At 36.0% G+C, this 20,565-nt stretch overlaps 1 protein-coding gene across 2 annotated transcripts in view; it reads left to right on the plus strand.

Annotated features, from left to right (window-relative positions):
* WDR72 (WD repeat domain 72) overlaps positions 1–17,079 on the plus strand; it is a 230,245-nt gene extending 213,166 nt beyond the window's left edge. The window contains exons 19-20 of one of the 2 annotated variants that reach the window (XM_041746684.1): positions 9,779–9,883; positions 15,359–17,079. In XM_041746684.1, coding sequence (XP_041602618.1) covers positions 9,779–9,883; positions 15,359–15,414 — 161 coding nt within the window. In that variant the 3' untranslated portion in view covers positions 15,415–17,079. The remainder of the gene's footprint in view (positions 1–9,778; positions 9,884–15,358) is intronic. The other variant, XM_041746685.1, reaches the window with a different exon arrangement.
* Positions 17,080–20,565: the final 3,486 nt, after the last annotated feature.

The raw sequence follows: 20,565 nt of genomic DNA on the forward strand, positions 1-20,565 counted from the left end.
TTTCACAACTCAGGAACTCTTAGTGTTGTCTGTAGTCCCGGATATTTTCCTGTGTATTTTTTCAAACAATTTGTAAAAATTTAGTAAGGAATATTTTACACTGATCTGTGACACTGTTTTACACTGTCTTATCTAGACATATCTGTCCCTTACCTTTTGTTACCTATTACTTAGCTCTGTAATTATGATAACACCTTTTTTGTATTGAACGTAGCTTTCTGAAAGTCTCATCATATCTGAGCAACTGGTTTCCTTTTATCTACATGCATGTTTGCTCTTTAAACATTGCTTTCTTTAGGTTTGTTTCTCTTTTCTTTTATTTATAGGTGCCACTGGCTTGCTTAGTATCAAAATGAGAGTCTCTTCTTATCAAGGGCATTTCTATATTTTGGGCAACCATCTCTTAAAGATATTAGTACAAATACTGAATGTTATGCAGTGACTCAGCTTGAGGATTTGAGAAGGCATCTTTTAATGATTTATCCCCCAGCAAAGTTAATATTTTTGAAATGAGTGGCTACATTTTACATGCGTGACCATAAGAAGCAATCAATCCCAACAGACCACCTATGTTATCTCTGTCTTGTGTGAGTGCCTGTGTGAGAGAGTGATGCTTGCTACCGATTATAATACAGTGGTTAAGCACATTATTAGCATCCAAGCATATCTTCCATTCAATTTCAGTAAGGTCTTAAGTATGCTAACATACCATTTGATGTCGTTCAAATAAAAATAAATCACTTTCAGAGTAACCAAGTCTAATGATACAAAATGTGGTAACTTAGACCTTTTGTTCCTTGCATCCTTCTTAATGTTGACAAAGAACTAGAAAACTAAGGCGTAGTCTAGATAATTTGATTTCCTTATTTTCCATTTCCTATCTAGGAGATGAAAGAGCTCTGACACTTGATTAACCATCTGAGACAAATGTTTTCCCCTGAGATAGAGACGACTATCAGCTGGGAATTTGAGACTGCCTGCCAACCATTCTCCCCAAGCTGATGGTGTCATCTTAGGTTCGGCCTATGGAAGGGTTGCTGCTCTTATGAATTCCAATGGTGGGGCCATTTGACAGTTCCTCCTCCTAGTGATTCAAGAGAAAAATGTTTTTGGTATTTTCCTTATGGAGAACTGTGGACTTTGCTGTGGTTTAAATTGCCCTCTGCTGGGAATCCTTATCTTAAGTTCATATATAAATCACGTTTATCTCTAGTCTCAAATGCTAGCTTGATGCTCTTTTGATTGAAGTGACTCTTTTGTTTTCCTGACCTTCTAAATTTTCAAATGCAGGCTTGGAAGTTTACTATAAATTTCCTCTTAGAATTCTCCCATAATTGACTATTCTTCAATTTACCAATATGTAGGGATATATTTGTTTTTGTCTTTGAAATCCATTCCTGCCTTCAACTTCTTGAACTTCTGAACAGTAAAATTAATGCATTTGTGTATTTACCATAGGATTTGGTCCTTATGAGAAAAGTCAAATGACTTTTGCAGAACCTGGATGCATGAAGAGTGTGAGAGTTAATTTCTATACATTCTTAGAACTCATCCATCACCTATACTTCCTTTTAGTGATGACAGAGTCCTTTCAGATAAGATGTCCCTGAATCTCTTTGTCTTGAATAATTATCTCTCTGGTTTAGCAAAGAAAGCTGGGATTGAGCTTGCTGATTTGACCAGCTCATTTCTTGCATCCAGAAATTATCTTCCTTACCAAATGATACATAACTATAAGAAATAATAATAAGTAATATTTCCTGGAGTTATTTCCACTCTAAATTTATTAAATAATGTTCAAGGACCAAAGTTGAGGAAATTATTTTGATTTGATGTTTTAAAAAAAGGTTCCTGCTCACCTGCTTACCACCTCTCTTGGGAACACTGCTTGCCAACAAAATGGTTACTCTAAAGGAGTACGTAAAGAAATCCAGGCAAGACTCTCACTGATAACTCAAGATTTACCCTTATGGGGACTGAGGAAATGCAGCAGAAAGAGAAGAAAGAGTTGCATCATTGCCTGTTATTCTCCTTTCCTATTCCCAAATTACCTTACACATTTTCTCTGCCGGACCCTCTCCATGCTACCTGCAATCTGTCCTTATAGTCTGTTTCAGTCTGAGAGTTTAGATAAATTGATTAGAGTTGGTTTTCATGTCAGGCTTGACTAAGACAAATGACTTCATGGGCCCCATCCTTACATACAAAAGGAATAGAAAGAGTTGCCCTTTAAGAGATTTGACTTGAGGAAAATACAATTCCACAGGAACACCAGCCTCTACATTAATTTACTAAATAATAATTGAGAACCTCTTCATGTCTCTGGCCACAAAGCCAAGATGGAGCCCATCCTCAGAGGAGTCTAGTGCACATGAAGCCTAACCTAATTCAGACCATGTAACGTCCAAGCCAGGTCTCATCCACTGCATCGGTGCTTCTTGCAATTATTACATGGACCCACTTAATTTCATTTAGGATGATTTATCTTGTATTGAAGTTCATATTTTCCAAGCTGATTAATGAAGAGAGGGATTATTTAAAGAAATTAATTACATAAATATGATTCTTTTTAAAAAGATTTGGTTTTAACAATGTGTTTTGTACCATTGATAAACATATGACAGATATTTTTCTATCCCAACAAGTCAGTTTGTTTTCAGAAGTGGCCATACTGTAGCCTCGGTCCTTTCTTGGCCCTCTTTCTGTAGGGCTGCCTCACTAGCAGTGCAGCTACCCAAGTATCCCTCTGAAACTGCCTTGATGTCCTCTGTCCCTCAGTCAGACTGGACATTGCCACTTGTAGAAAAGTATCAATCTTACTTCATTCAGAAAGAGCTTCAGAAGTCCTTACTATCTCCAAGGCTAGTGTAGTAGCCACTTATCATCCTGGTATACTGTTCAATGATATACTGAGTGATAGGTTGGACTTGGATTTTTAACTAGAGGAATATTTGAGTCTCAGACCCAGAAGATGTCAAGAAAATTGTCCAGTCCAACTCTCTCATTTTATTGATAAAAGGACCTGAGTACAGGAGAGTGAAATGACTTGCTCAAGGTCATGAGGTTACACTATTAGGACCAAAGGTGGAATTTAATAAACAACAGATATTTTGGTCCTATTAACTGAACTTTTGTCCAGTACAACATATTTGTCCCCAGGAACTCAAAAGTTCATGTCTATACTGAAATTATTGATACTCATTTTTGCTCCAATGAATACATATATGTGGGTGCTAAACAGTGAAAAATTTTATTTTTCATTCAGAAATAAGGCAGAGAGGGCCTCCTTCTTTAGGCAGACTGCCTGTGACATTAATAATAGATGATGGGGTTATTTGGTTTGTTTGAGCTGTAAACTCTAGGCCTAACCTTAAGATTTTCTTCTTAAACTACAAGTGAAATTAATCATTGGATTTTAATTTTTAGGAATGTTCCTTAGCAGTTTCAATCAGTCATTTCATAAGTACTCTGAGTACATGCCCTGTGCCTTGCAATTGGTCTAGAGATGTGCTCATGTGTTTATCAGCCTTACCAAAGCATCCCATTGCTCAAACACCCTGGATGATGGGGGAATTTATATATCTGGGAAGAGTAAAGCATTGTTTTAAAAGATTCATTATGTGGCACCTGAGTAGCTCAGTTGTTTAAATGCTCAACTCTTGGTTTTTGGCTCAGGTCATGATCTCAGGGTAATGGAATGGAGCCCTGAGTCAGGCTATGTATTGGGCATGGAGCCTGCTTAAGATTCTCTCTTTCTCTTTCCCTTGACCCCTCCCTTCTGCACACACTCTCTCTCTAGAATAAATAAATCTTTTAAAACAAATAAATAAATAAATCTTTATAAAAAATAAAGATTCGTTAATTAGGTATCTTTTTCATCATTTATATTTTCCTTCCTCCAAATAGTTGGCTGATCCAGCCATGCGTTTCACCTGTAGAAGTTAGCTATAGATAGATTTTTTTCCCCCTTAGACTAAATAGTCAATGATTTGATCCTGTGTGTGTGTCTCTGTGTGTGTGTATAATACACATATATCCCCAAACTATTTAAATAAAATAGCAACGTTAATTCTATACATCTGGTAAGGATAGCAAAATAATAGTTACTCTTCACAACATTTTGGAAAATTCATTTCTTTACCAGTTGAAAATGTCATCTTTAAAGCAATTCATACTAGAAAATGTCATCCAGAAAATAATATCCCATGTCTGATTACAATTGCAGAAAGATAGCAAAAACACATAAGTCTAATGTTAACTCATCTTGTTGAACTTGTCCATAAGACAGTAATTCCTTAGTTACAAAGAAGTATCAGATACTTTATTTAATTCTGGACATCTTTATATGATATTTTCCCCAGGTTCCAGTCCACACTGATACAAAATCAGCCTGAAACCTGATACAGGATGCAGCTTTTGCTATTCAAATATAATCAAGAGGTCCTATCACTTGATTATCTCAGTAGATACTCTTAAAGTAAGGGTAATAAGTACATAGTTCTTTAGGTAGATATGTTTATCTTATAAGACATCTGTCCTGAGAGAACCACTTTGTGAAGTGAATTTGGGGTCTATTCAAATGACATCCTTTTTGTTTATAAATATGGTGTTACCACTTTGTCTTTTCATTGATTTTGTCTCCCTCTAATTTAAAATATATTGTAGTCTTTGGTGATCTGTGAGTATTGCATTAGTATTTACTTCTTGAGTTTAATGTAGCTTTTCTTTCTTCTAAGCCTGTAGAAAGTTTTTGTTTTTTTGGTTTATTTGTTTGTTTGTTTGTTTTTCAGTTGATTCATTAATGATGCCTTAAGATTGAAAAGAGAGGGATGCCTGGGTGGCTCAGCAGTTGAGTGTCTGTCTTAGGCTCAGGGCGTGATCCTGGAGTCCCAGGATGGAGTCCTACATTGGCTCCCTGCATGGAGCCTGCTTCTCCCTCTGCCTGTGTCTCTGCTTCTCTCTCTCTCTCTCTCTCTCTCTCTGTGTGTGTGTGTGTGTGTGTGTGTCTCATGAATCAATAAATAAAATCTCTTTTAAAAAAAGGATGAAAAGAGACCTAAATGATCAACCAAGAAAGTAATCAACTCTTGGCCATGATATTGAGCTTCTAGGTTTGAACTCAGGTGCTTGGCTTCTCAGCCGCTCATTCCACAGATCTGAGAGGTCTTTTAGTCTTTCCTGAGTACTGCAACTTGTACATTACTTTATACCCTTGAATAAGATGTGATTAAGATTTTTTTCTGAATTTTATCTGCGACTAAAGTGGTTTATTCTATTCAGACTAGCATTTCAAACTGTTATATCTTTTTATTAATGGGTTTCTTTAAATATCCCCAATACTTCCAAAAAGTCCATACGTATGATGGATGGGATATATTTTTAAATCATTCATAAGTATTGTATTGAAAACATTATTTGCAGTGCAGATTTTATTCACACTGTAAATGATATGGATTTTTAACAAGGGCTGTATTTAGTCTATAGTACTGGCCTTGGTTGGAAGAATCAGCTGCTGTATGTGGAGGTGAATGAACATTTTTTCAGTGATCATTCCCTTGTTGGGGTCGGAGGGAATAGTTCTTGGAATTGTTTGCAGTCTAGGCCTCGCCACTTTAAAGAACTAATATCATCTTTCTGCAAATGATGACAAAGGAAAGTGGGAATTTTTAGAGGTTAACTGAAACCAAATTAGAGAATAGAGGGGGGTGAAGAAGCATAAGCACTAATGACCCTGTCACTACATTGTCTTACAATAAATCTTTCTATAGTGTCTTTGTCATACAGTCCTCTGGCTTTCTTCTGCTGCTGAACCATTCATTTCTTTAGGCTGTTAGAATCATACTCATAGTTAAACACATGATAGTCAAATACATCCATACAAAGTACATGGACGTTTCTATTTAGCTATTAAAGATATTACAAAGATATTTAGCACACTGGCCTTTCAGTTGTCAATATTTTGAGGTATGTGATGAGTAAATGGAATAGCTTTACATCTCTCAGTGGTAGAACTGTCAAGAAGAGTTTGTCTTTTTTGCCCCTCATCTCCCAAATGTGGACTATTTCAGAATCCATTACAGAGGAAATAAACAGTTGATTTTAAGTTAAGAATGAACCTAACAATCATTTGCACTATATCGATGTCAAAAGTATCTCTCTGCCAAGCTTTAAAATGCATCTTCAAAAACTACTGAAAATATCCAAGAACTTTAGTGATGAGCTACAAATGGACTTTGGTATTGATAAATAAAAGTCAATATGTATAGTGAAAGGACAACTTACTGTGATAAATGGGCCCACCATCAGTAAAGATCAAATTATTGACTATTTAGGGCAAGGAAAAACCTGTCTATAGCTAACTTCTACAGGTGAGAAGAATTAGCCACAACAGCAATTTAGGAAAAGCTCAAAGAGACAACGTTAGGAGAATTCATTAAAAATGCATAAAGTAGGCAGCAACATTCTGTTAAATACATTTGTGGCACTGGGGCTAATGTACTTTTTTTTTTTTTTTTTACCATGCCTGGGTTCATACCTTCTTTCTTTTGCCTTGAATAAGCTCCCTTTGGGCTACCCATATTCCTTTTCAAGGATATCTAATTCAAAATTCACTTCCCAATCCCCCATTGCAGAATTACTTCTGCATTCCTAAAAACTATGTCACTCTTGGAATATTGTCTCCAACACTCCTATTGGTTACTTTTCAGTATACCTCAACTAGATCACAAGTTGTATGAGGGCACATTAAAAGTGCCTTTATTTTTTTTACCCTTCACATAGTCTAGCACAGAGCTCTACCCATAATAAGCACTAGATCAATATTTGTTGATTTCATTGTTTTTGAAATGATTCATTAAGGAAGCCTCAGTCACACATCATGTCAGAGTTTAATGATGAAACATCACAGAAAACACCCAAAAGAACAATTGCAAAGATTGGCTTATCAAAAGAAAAAAAGGAAAGAAAGAAAAAAAAAAGTGGAATGGCAATAATTAACCTCTCCAGTGTCCACTGCTCCCAATTGACAGAATGTAGGTATTTCTTCTATAGTAAATTGAACCAGATATTCTATACATTAGCCAGTAAAAATGACAAATCTTGTACCATCTCAAATTTGGAAGCCAAAATGTAATTAAGCAAAATACCTTAAGAATAATCCTTTCTATTCTCCTACCACCCCCACCCCCACAAATGACACCCTCCAAAATCAGAGACAAAAAGAATTACATGGTACCTACTAGTATGAGTATAATGAAGATCATGCAGCTACAACTACATCTAACTTTCTGACTTTCTTGAGAGGTTTGGGATTCAGTTCCTCCTGGGACCACTTTTTTGCCACTGGAAACTGTTACAAGCATTTACTTTGTTGTTCTAATACCATGTTCTCTTCCTTCTTGAGGGTCCTATGTCTAGAACAGAGTCTTGCTGGAAGAATAAGCAAATCAATGAGTGGATGAAAATTTTAAATTATGAAAGAACAATGTATGGGATGACGAGAGAAATGCATTTGCCCCAATAAACACAGATGCTAACTCACTGGTTGTTAATAACAGATTTAGCTGTAGGATTCATTCCCTATTATAAATATCAATGCAAATAGTTCAGGAAATTAACAAGATATATAGAAATAAAGATTATTAAAACAGTCCTGAGGCACCTGGGTGCTTCAGTGGTTGAGCATCTGCCTTTGGCTCAGGTCATGATCCAGGGGTCCTGGGATCAAGTCCCACCATTGGGCTCCCCACAGGGAGTCTGCTTCTCTCTCTGCCTATGCCTCTGCCTCTCTCTCTCTGTCTCTCATGAATAAATAAAATCTTTAAAAAAAAAAAACAGTCCAGTAAATCTTGCTCAGTGTAATATAGTTTTCCGTGACTTTGATGCATTTAATTATCCACTTCAACATGTTACAAAAATCGATGGATTCAAAAATAATTTGTATGATCTAAACTGAGAAAAATTAAAGGCAGCTACACCAATAACTACTTAGGCCATATGTGTCTCTCCTCCAAATTACAAACTAACCCGCACCATCATTTTACAAATATGCATCCTTTATCTCAAGTGGGCCTAAACTAAAACCTGAATGGATCTAATTGAAGATAATTCAAAGCACATATCCTCTTGGATCAGGAGGACATCTAGCGCGATACCTCTGCTTCATTCATTTGTTCACTCATTCATTCCACAAATCCTTTAAGAATACCTCCTATAGCCCAGGGCAGATAAAGGTGCATAAAACAGACATGGTACCTACTTAAATTTTTTTTGGGGGGGGGAATTTAAATGCCAGAATATCATACATTTTTCCCATGTTTTGTTTTCAAATAAAAGGCTTCAGAGAAGCAGTGATTTCAAACTCTATGCTCACACTTTCAGAGAACAGAGGAGAACTATCTGTGTTCTGAGAGGACTGGTGAAACTCAAGAGAATTATTTGGACCAGAATTATGTTACTAGTCTCCTTTAAAGTGTGTATGTTGGGCTTCAAGTTATGGTCACCAATGCTGTATACATTCCATGGAAATAAGATGAGGAATGTTAGAGGTGTGAGCTCTGCTAACACTGCTTTGGACCTTGGGTGTGCTCCTTTGTATCACTTATTGAGTATGGATGTGAAGTGACACAGCCTCCAGCCTTTGCTCTGTCATTTCCTAATGGAGGCTTAGGAACAGTGGCCAGACCTACTCCCCTGTGCCAACAAACATATCATTTCATGTAAGGCTTATATATTTCCTTTCTTGCATTTATGGCCTATAAATAATATGTGTGTGTGTTATCAAGACCTGAAAAGACAGTAGTAGTGTTTACTGCAGCAATTTGCAATAGATAAAATTAGCAATAGTCAATAATATACATATTTATGTTGTTTGGCCTCAGACAAGTAAGTATGACATAATTTATATTATTGTTGGCTTGCTTTGTTTTGTTATTCACTGAGTTTTTTTCATGAAGACAATGTCCACTTTTCCTGACAAGTGACTCCTTGAACAAATAGAACATGGAAATATGTTACTTAGGGAGATAATTTAGACCAAGTATTATAACTTGTGCAAAAAAATGTGGAAACTTGAGTCTATTTCTCTAATGGAGCTGGTGGTGTAATGTGTTTATAGGAAATTTTAGATTTCTGTACTCGTTCCTGTTCCTATTCATATTTCTATTCAGAAGATAATGACAAGTTGTCTAAAGTCATCATTCAAAACATTGGCCCTCCTTATTAATCATTTGCCAAGTATTTATTCTGTATTTTTAATTTTATTTTCATAGGGCTTTTATTTATTTGTTGTTTGTTCTGGTGTTTGGTTTCTCATTTGATGAAGAAGTAACAAAATGCATAGAAAGTGTTCATCAGCTGTGATTTATGTGACAAAATGAACCACTGCACCCATGCAGAGTGGCTCTTTCTAACTGACCAGCCTGATATTCTTCTGTCTGTGTCCTATGGCTGTTAATTGAGTATATTGTTTTAGATTTATGCATTAAAAATACGATTTCTACTTTGGAGGATCACTTTGTTACTTTGTAGCTTTTAAGCTGATGCCATGAACTTATTTTTCTTGTAAGATAAAGTCTCATCTATAGATTTTTCAACTAATTACATGTCTGCCAATACATACTTAGAGGATACATTTTATTTCAATTTATTATTTGTGTTTACATAGTGTGTCCCTGGAAATATCTGGGCAACTGAAAGGAAATGTTTTAATAGTGTTTATTACTATTTTTTCATCGCTCTCTTTCTTCTCTCTCTTTCTCTCTCTCTCTTTTTTTAATAGCTGCAGTCAGTCCGGTCAAGCATGACAGCAACTCAAACTCGGCAAACTTCCAAGACACTGAGGACATGCCTGACAGATGTGTCTTGGAAGAGTCTGAGAGTCCAGGTGAAAGCCATTTAAAAATAGTCAAGTATAAAATGATAAATTTGACACAGCTTTGGGGTCCTTGGAAGGGGGTGGCAGGGAGGACATTGTGATGCCGTTTGCTCTTAGCAGCTGCACTGTCAAATGAATGGTCACCTCCAGGGGTCACAGTGTGGGGCTGTTACCTTTTCCTCTCTCATCAAGAATTCAGTTGGAGGAAGTACAAAGGCTTTATGACCGAGAAGGGAAGCTGACACTATTAGTTCATTATCATCAATTTTTAGGCTAAACTGGTTAAGAGAGGCCAAGATTGAAAACTGGAGAAATGGTAGCATTTTAAATATTCACGTAATGGGATCAAGCGGAAGTGGAGAGTTAAAGAGACTCAGATTACCATCATTGCAAGCTATTTGCCTTTCTAAACAGAGACAGCATTCTAACGGGGACGCAAGGATTTTAGCAGAACAGTAATGGACTCAGGGACACGTCAACTGTCGAGAACAAACAAAACAAAAGGAAGTAATAACCCTTCCTCGTGCCATAAAATTTACCCATGTCCCGAGTTACTTAGGTTTGTATTTTCTTTGTAGAAAGAATAGACAGAGATGTAGCAGAAGGATAGAGGCCAGAAACCCTTAAGCAGGGATTTTTCTTTCTGTTCTTGTCTTGTTTCGAAACATGTCTAGTCTTTAACAACTAATTAAGCAAAAGGGGAAAAAAAAAAATCCTGTGAAAGTTGAATGACATTCCCGGATCACTACAAAGTCATAAGGTGCTAGAAGGGACCTTATTACCATGAGTGAAAGAGTTAACCATCTTCCCCCACCAAACGTTTTCCTTTCCTGTTTTCTCTGGCTGCCTGTGTACCCTCGACCCTCTTGCATCTTTGTGTGCTGATCCTTGTATCAGATTTTTGATTCATCCTCTCTGTGGCCTGTCAGCTTAGTTAAGAGATTTCCAAATCTTGTAGCCTTCGCTGACAGGGGGCAGCTGCAAACAGTCCCCTGATCCTTCCCCGAGGAGAGCTACTGAGATTTAATTTTCAGTGAAAGGTGCAGCCTGCAATCTATGTCAGGTCCCCTAAGTCATCTCGGAACCCCAATAGGCCCAGTGGCGATGGCATTGTATTTCAGTTCCCTCCACTACACCAAGATTCCTCAAAAGATGAACTGCTGCCGTGTGTCTGTTCTCAACCACACTTCTGCTTTAGCATCCCATGGAACTGAGAAATGGCATCTTTTTCACTGACAGAAATTTTTAATCAAAATATTAAGCCCACCTCCTGCCATAATATCTGAAAAACAAATGTAGGTTAGTCCCACTCTAAAAGGGAGATGGCGGTGATAGCATCACATTTCTATTAAATTATTTTAAAACTGCTTCTAGTTTTGACAAAAATGACCTAATTTTGACTAGATTTTTAAACTGTCTTAGTAAACAGTTTTCTATCCATCCTAGGCAGTTAAACCTGTGAGTTGAGCCTTTACCTAAATGTTCATTGTTTTCGGCAAGGACAGATTGGCTTTATGTTTTTTCAAAAGTAGAATAAATTTCAGTCATCCCTCAATATGAAGGGAATTGTAGTAAAATTCAAATATTACAGGGTTTACCTGATTGATAGAAACAAAAGGGTCTATCAAAACAAAGATTAATTAGAAAAGATAGGTACTGATAAAGAATCTTAACTTAAAAAGTGAGTACTGTTCTATACATCGGACATCATTAAACTGGTAATAAAGAATGAATTACTCTGGCTTTTTCCTCTGTCCATTCCTGCATTTTAAGACATCTTGCCTTATAGGCCTAGAAACCTCTGGAGAGTTCACTACTGGTCTCACTGCCTTCCACTGAGAATTTGTGGCTTGGTTGTCATGGAGACATCGTATTTCTCCAAGAATTGCTCATATTGATCCGTGGCCAGGCGTAAATGGCCAAGCGAGTGTGAGGAATAAAGGGGGCTGGGCAGTCCTATAAAATGACCAGGGCTTGTGAGTTGGAAATAAGCTCATAGCAAACACTTAGGTAAAAAGAAAGAAGCAGTTTTATTTTGTTTCAGGATTTCTTTCTGCACTTTGGGCCATTGTCTTCTTTCACTATGAACTGAAAGAAACTTGTTAGTCACTTGTCATGTCAGATCTTTGGTGCTTGTCCTGACACAGCTGTCAGCCTTCCAGCTCTGTGCAGTTCAGGGACACACAACAAAGAGGCAATGACATGAATTATTTATTGCTCCTCGTGTGGATAAAATTCTGTGATAAGAAATTAAGACACTTCTGACAGAGGTGCTTGTTTAGTAAGAAAGATTTTGATGAGAGAGTGCATTTCCTTGAAGTATGGGCATTTGAGAGGGAAAATTCTTAAAACTGAACACGAAGGAAGATATGTGAAATTGGTGGCATGCAGGGACTTTCTTGCACTGTGAAAATATTACTGTCCACTTCCCAGCATCCAAAAATTAATGAAAAAATACCAAGTCATTCAAATGGAGGGGCTCCAAAACTATAAACGTTACTTTAGTGGTTTAGTTACCTCTATTTACCATGTGTAAGTGGGATTCCTCCGGAAAGTACATTTAACCATGCTCTGTTAGAAGAGAGAGCAAAATTTGGGAGCTTTAAGGGATAAGCTTTGGGAAGGTGTCATCAAACCAACAGAGGGACTTCAGTAGCTACGTTTGTAATTGCATTGGTATATCCGTTATTCCTTATATGGAGAGGAGTGCATTCAAATCTGAACGCATTGTTCTTACCATTTTCACCTGGCGTATTGTGGTTCACTCAAAAGTCCTTTTAATATTTTCATGTACATGCAAAATCCTCCCTGTTACAAAGTTGAATGTGGTCAGTCTTCTAGCTTTAATGGATATTGACCTTACATGGTTTTATCTATGCAACTCTAAATGACTAATATATTTATTACATCATTTTTAATGAACAAACCAGTTGCTCAAATAGCATATAGAAAATAAAAACAAAAAATTTTCCCATCCAAGCATAGTTCAAGAATATCGCTTCACATATTGTCCTTTCCAAATAAAATCTTTTCTTTGCAAATCCCCTGAACATCCTTTTCCTTTGCTCTTAGAACTTCGTATGGCAGATACCAATTCATTTACGTAGGCAGAGAGCAAAAGGATAGTGAAGCACAGAAAAACCATAATAGTTTTACTTTCTTTAAAGGTGAAGTTAAAGTTTTCTAAACATTGATACAACATTTTAAAATGTCATTAATGAAACCAAACTTTTTAAGTTTATGTAAAAAATAAGACTGACTTTATGCATTGATTATCTTTGAATGCAATGGGTCTTGAACTCAATCTGCAGACTGTGTATTTTTCCATTGATATCACTGCTTCTCCAGCACTGAGTTGACTAGGAAGACCCATTTGTAAATGGGCCAGAGTGTGCAACTAGGTCACAATTTAGAGGGCTGGTGGAGTGGTTGTTCACCTGATCTCTAGAGCACTCTACCTATTCATCATGCCATCATGATCTCTTTATTGGTTCAAGCTGTATACCCAGGTGAGTGCCTGCAGTCCATTAAGGTTGGCAAAGCAACTTTAGACTAGAGCATTCTTGTTACTCTGACCCTGCTAGTGAACCTGGAGGTCTTGTTTGATAGGTTAAGGTCTCCCTCAGCAGTGTCTTTTCTTTGGAATAATTCATTAGCAAAGAGTTTTGACTCACAGGTGAATCCCAGATTGAAGTTTCTGGCTTAGATTCTGTGAAGTCTACTTGCTTCTTCACTGGCATTTATACATTCCCAAAACCTGTGGGAATATCTTTGATGTCTAGTAATAGAAGCACTGAGGCAACATTGTGAACTTACAGCTCCCCTTTTTTCAGATTTTAGGGCCATTAGGCTTTCTTTCTTTGGCTCTTTAAAGCCTCATCACTTCTGAATCTGAAAGATGCTATCACAAAAATAGTGCAGTCTTTTGCTGGTTAACTTCTTGTTAACTGCTTCATGCACAGTGATGAAAGCTCAATTCCTATTCTCCAGAATATAATAAAAAGTGTTCCTTGTGCCTTATCTTTGCACTCATGATGATAAAAAATTTAGTGTGACATTCGTGATTTTTATCCAAGTGCTAATGAGAGACCTTGAGCTTTTATCACCTTATTGGCTTGGAAAATTAAGAATTTTACTTGCTAGTGCACTAGAGACAGTACATTCAAACAGCTTCAGCTGAAAATAGTGGCAAGAGAGAGCTTGAAAGTCCAAAAAAAAAAAAAAAAGGCATTCAGATCAGTGTTTTCACGTCATTCCGAAGTAGTTTATAATCAGTATGCATTCTGGCATTAAGAGAACATTTTAGTCGTTTTTATATAGCACGTTATGTGTATAGATCTATATACATCATTGTCAATCAATATTGCATTTGCATGAATCTGATGAACAAAACTAGATTTCTCACAGTTTCCAGGGGATGTGCTACATTGTGAAAAGCCAAGGTGGAGGGCTTTTTTTTTTTTTTCTTTTACTATTCTAGCTCATGAATCAACAGCAAAAATCAGGTAACAGAAAGTAGGACAGATTCAGGACTGGAGTGCTGGAGATGGCTGATGATGATGCATGAAGCAGAAAAAATGTGTAATGTGTGAGCAGCCCATCAATCATAGCTATCGAGAACACACTTCTTAGGGTTAGTGCTAAAAAAATTGTTCTAGAAGGAGTAAGAACAATTTCAGTAGTAAAAACGCATAAACCCTTTTCTTCAGTTGTGTTTAACAATATCGACATTTTTAAAAAGCTGCCCAAATGGAAAAATTTAAGCATCAACCTAATAATTTTTAAAAACATGTAAAGTTCTAGGCTTAAACACACACACACACACACACATTTAACTAAACCAAATAACCAGCTTTTTGAGTCTTTGCCAGTAGGAGTGGGGGTTACTATGCCTGGTCATGTCATTAATATAAATGTATTTAAATGTATTTAGAAGTGCTTAACTAAGATACAGTGCTCCAATATGTTTGCTAGACAAAATAATTTAAATCAAGTGATATTTTTTTAGCCTACAATAATAATCATCCAAGTAGTCTGAAATTTAAATGCTTTTTTGATTCTATAATTCAAACCAGTTTTCAACTAACATTTATAACATTTGATCCTAAAATTGCAGTTGTGGGTTTCTCTGAGAGCAACTGAGATACTTTAAATTTATTAATTTTAAGCCCAAGTCATCTTTTTGAAAACTTTCATCTTTCTTGGCAATTAAAAGAAAAAACAACCTATATTAATAATGTATGCAATGAAAATATATTTACCTGAATCCTAGTTTATAAGAAAGAATATTTTTTATTATATTAACATTGAAATTTTAGGATAGAAAAAATATAGGAACTATAGGTAATTCTGTCCTTCATTTTTTTTCTCATCCCTTCCTTTCATCCTTCCCTTTTTTCATTCCTCTCTTGCTTTCTTCCTCCTTTCCTTTCTTTCTTCTTTCTTTACCTAATCATATAACCTGATCATCTGTTTCCTTTCTAGGTAAGCAAAGGCATCATTCATGGATAACGAAGGTGTGCTCCTGCAAGCTGTGCTAAATGGAATCTTATCTACAGGAATCAGATTTGGACAAACTATGACACCTAAACCTGCTATTTGTTTACTGTTGTATAAAAACTATACTGTTATTGGTCAAGTTATTAGATTTTAAGTAGATTTGCTAATACTTTGGAAAGAGTGTATAAAAATATAATTGCTGATTGAAACTATCTGAATTGATCTAATTTTAGAAAATCATTGTCAAAATCATTCTACATTCCTGCTTCTTACTTTCCTTTAGAATTTCCAACAAGGAATGCCAGTCTGCAGACACAAATTTAACACTGTTTTAGATTTTCTTCCATTTTTTCAGTTGCTGGATTATGTATACAATATTAAAACCACATTTCTTTTAAATATTGTAAAATACAATGCTTCTAAATTTAATTCTGCCTCAATGTATCTAATCTAAAACTTTACCAAATTTATTTGATTTGTTAGCTTAGAACATTTTGTTTTAGTATATGCTTTAATATGGATCAGTCATGCAGTAAATCTCGTCAAAGCATGAAATGTTGTCAACAAATAGCCAGTTCCATTTAGTCATCAATTAGCCCAAATAAGTGATAGTATAACAGGGACCAATCTTGTGTGATCAGGTTCATTTGGACTTCTAATGACATAGAAGCCAATGTCTTTAGCCAAACGTTGATCTTGTTGGCCTTATAGATGTAAACTATATATATCTACTTAGAGCACATTGCAATTGATCCTTTTTAAGTATAAACTCTGGTAATTCTTTTCCCAGAAAGAAGTTTGACTAGCAGGAATTCTTGAACTAAAATATGCAAAGCAATATAAACAGGAACAAAGTGCTCATCTATTAAAACCGTTAGTGATCTGATTTATTTGTTGTGACTTGTATAATTCCTGGATTTATAGAAAATCATAAAAAAAGATTATTAGTGTGCATATGAATACAAATATCACCTAATCCATAAAAAATGGAAATAATATGTTAAATATATGATCTATATATCTATCTATATAATCGGGAAATTCTATTCACTTCAATTTAACAAACATATTTGAGGGCAGCAGCATCAGGTCCTATGCTGGGACACAATGGGGTGATAAGAGAAGAGAACTGTACATTGGAATAGCATGGTCTCTACCTTTAAGGAACTTTTTATTAATAACTGACCTGGATGTAAAGCAGACATAAATCTGTGTTCTTTTTTCCCCCCTAAAATATGATGTCATTTCTTGAAATTACTTTTAAGTTGTACTTCAAAGAGTAAAATATTGTCAATATGAATAATCATGGAAAATTGTCATCTTTGAAAATCATTGTATATACTCTCCCCTTCTCCACCACACACATTGGAAATAGTCCAAAGCTACTTGGAACAAGTTTCAAAATGAAGGTAGAAACCAAAGCAATGAAAAACATTTTCTTACATGCTATGTGTAGGCTCTGAAGGCCATTACAAGAAGGAATACCAAAAACATTTTTGATGATGGCAATATCAAATATGTATATATTCTCTCAAGAGGACAATTTTAATAGTTAAAACTTACTTCAATGTTCAAGTTCTGGGATATTTATTAAAAATAATCTTTGTTGGGATCCCTGGGTGGCGCAGCGGTTTGGCGCCTGCCTTTGGCCCAGGGCGCGATCCTGGAGACCCGGGATCTAGTCCCACGTCGGGCTCCCGGTGCATGGAGCCTGCTTCTCCCTCTGCCTGTGTCTCTGCCTCTCTCTCTCTCTCTGTGACTATCATAAATGAATAAAAATTAAAAAAAATCTTTAAAAAAAAAAAAAAATCTTTGTTTTTAGAGCTATGCTTTATTATTTCCTTTTCAATGAAGATTAAAAATAAGTTTAAACAGTTGCCATATTTAGTATTTTCCAGGTCTAAAGAAACCAATATTGAATCCTTGAAAAATATGTTTTAATGTCACCAGATACAGGAAATTAGAACTGGCATAACCATAACATTACTAAATGAGATTTTTAAGAATTGTTTGGCATCACATTTTGCAATTGCTAAAATTTAATAATTAATATTAAATGACTAATTATAATATTTTATCAATATGAATTCTGGAGGCCAACACCATTAACTATTAAATTTTTAATTCCTGAAAATGAGAGTTTTAGAGAGAGAGACATTTAAATGTTCTCTAATATCCATGTGCAAATGTAGACAAATCCACTAGTCTGTTTAAAAATGATTTCTTGGGGCATCTGGGTGGATCAGTCAGTTGAGCATCTGCCTTTGGCACAGGTCATGATCCCAGAGTCCTGGGATCTAGCCCTGTGTTGGGCTCAGAGGGGAGTCTGCTTCTCCCTCTCTGCACTGCCCATGCTCTCTCTCCCTAGTTCTGTCTCTCCCAAATAAATAAATAAAATATCTTTAAAATGATTTCTTTATATTAACTAATGTTCAGCAAGTTTCAGCAATGTCTCTTGTAAGGAGAACTTAAAATAGAAAGTTGCCGCACAACTAACTGGATTGACCACATGGTGACCCTAACCTCTTGGTACCACCGCTAAAAACCCAAAACCAGCAGCTTCTTGAACAGGTGTTTATCCTTTCTTGACTTAGCCTTAGGTAACAAGCAGAGCAAGTGTATTAGCAAGCAACTAATTTGTGTGTGTCCAGAATCTTCCTTGTCATTGTAATAAATAATTCATTTAAAGAATCATCCTGTGTTCCTCTTTTGGCATTAATCTTGGTGATATTTATGATTATCTATTTCCTCCCAAGGAATATCATATTTTCAAACTTACAAGTGGGGATTCTGTTACTCTTCAGAGTTAGTTACTGGCTGTGTTGCTGAGGAAAGACTACAGGAAGAATGTAAGTTTAAGGGCCAAGACCTCGCCACCGTGTGTTCAGATACTGCGTCCAGAGCTCCCTCCCAGGGTTCAGGCAAAGATGCTCCACAAGATGGCTTACGGAAAGCAATCTGAACACAGCAAAGCACTTCAAATAGAAGGTAAAATTTATAATATTATAAACTTACAATTAGAGAGGCAGCCTCAGACCTGAAGCATTCTGTTGTTAGTTTAGAAACTAAGTGAAGGCTACTTTGAATATGCCACTATGAGAAAAATGATAGGAAAATATTTTGCTGAATATTAACATTCTACCTCAAGATGATAATAGTTGGGGTGATTTTTATTTTTCTCCTTTCACATTTTCCTCCAATGTTCTATATTTAAAATATATATATATATAATTATTCGAGTGAACATTTTAGAAAAGATAGTGTTTCTCTTCAATCTTCAGAGGGCACATTATAATAATTGAATTTTTAAGAATGAAGTTTAATGCCATGTGTTTAAAATAAAGGCTTGGAATACATTAATTCCAATTGATTTTGAAATTTTATTTTCACAGAATGGGCTTATTCGTGTAATTTTTAAAATTTTATATTGCACACATTTTGATTACACAGTTTTTTAAAAACGGTACTATATACCTTTTGATTCTCCACAAAATCTTGTTGTACATGTCAAGTACTCAAAGTTGTGTCAAATTAAATATGAAAGTCATTACTTTGTAAAAATGTACATAGTGAGCACTGTAAAATAATTTCAAAATAGCATGACCAAAAAATTTGCAAAGTTAAAGCTTTCTTGAGTGGATTTCTTTCTGATAAAGTTATGTGGCTTTGTGTACACGGGTCCCCAGGCCAATCTATGCTGTGATTTCATCAGCAAGGACCTACAGATGGCATGTATGAGAATACAAACAAGAAATGAACAAGTCTCCCAGTATGAGCGTGCCACTGAGGGTTTTCTATCCAACCTTCGACCCTGGAAGACATTGCATGTCACTTCATCTCATCTCATTGGCAGGACAGGGACTTCTCTGGCACGACTCCCTCACTCCTGTCACCCTCATCCCAACCTTCTCAGATCCCTTTTTTTTTTAAGATTTTATTTATTCATGAGACACACACACACAGAGAGAGAGAGAGAGAGAGAGAGAGAGAGGCAGAAACACAGGCAGAGGGAGAAGCAGGCTCCATGCAGGAAGCCGATGCGGGACTCGATCCCCGGTCTCCAGGATCACTCCCTGGGCTGAAGGCGGCGCTAAATCGCTGAGCCACCCATCCTGCCCTCAGATCCCATTTTGTTTTAAATTTTGATGATATGGATTTGGGGATATTAATCTTATTACAATATTGTGTTAAAATGCATTTATCCTGATTACTGAGGTTTTTGCCACCCCCTCGTCTTAGGCCCTGTTCATTAAATCTGGATAGATTCACCTTTATCCCAGAAAGTATACTGCAGGTAAATAGACTGTGACAATCGCATCATTATGAGCATGATTATAATGAAACAAATGGTAAGAAATAGTTATTTTAATATCCTGTGAAAACTAAAACCATAGACCATTGAGAATGTTTGAAATGGTTTACTTCTAGTGGTATACCAGAGGAAATATTGGGCACCTACGGTTCTTCCTTTTGACATTGTTTCTTCAAATGCCTTTTTTTTTTTTCACTGCACAAGCATGTTTTCCCATCATCAATTTTAGGGATCCTTTTCGTCTTCAACACACTACTAATTGGAAAGGTAGCAGTGATTTTTCATTCAAGGATCCAAGGTTTTAAACACCTAAGGTAATTTGTATATGTTTAGTTTAACACTGCCTAGATCTGCAAAGTGCCAAATGCCAGCAAAAGACCAGTATTCATAACATTACACAATAGCAGTAATTGGTTGGTACGTGTTTGCAAACCTATCATTTCTTCACTTAGCAATTATTTTAATTGCAATTATCTATAAAGTCATAATTGGCTTTTGAGCTTGCATGTGGATTTTCCAGGGAGAAGGTGTTTTCACACAGCCTAAGTAACTGAACATCATGTCCTCAGATGATGCCATCTAAGATAAAAGGACAGTCTATGATGTGTTCTTGACACATCACAAGTTCCCTTTAGACTTTTAAAGAGATTTTCTCTTAATTGTGCAGTGGGAACTACATTTCTTATCAGAAATAATCTCTTATCTATACCAAAAGAATTCTCCCATTTATGTTACCTCCATTTGTATCAATTTATAATCATAATCAACAGAGAAACAGTATTAAATTTTTTCCCTTTTGTGTTTTAAAGAGTGCTAGAAAAAAAGAGAAAAAAAGAAAGAAAGAAAGAAAGAAAGAAAGAAAGAAAGAAAGAAAGAAAGA

Source organism: Vulpes lagopus, chromosome 2 (assembly GCF_018345385.1).
Source record: "Vulpes lagopus strain Blue_001 chromosome 2, ASM1834538v1, whole genome shotgun sequence".
NCBI classification, from domain to species: Eukaryota; Metazoa; Chordata; class Mammalia; order Carnivora; family Canidae; genus Vulpes; species Vulpes lagopus.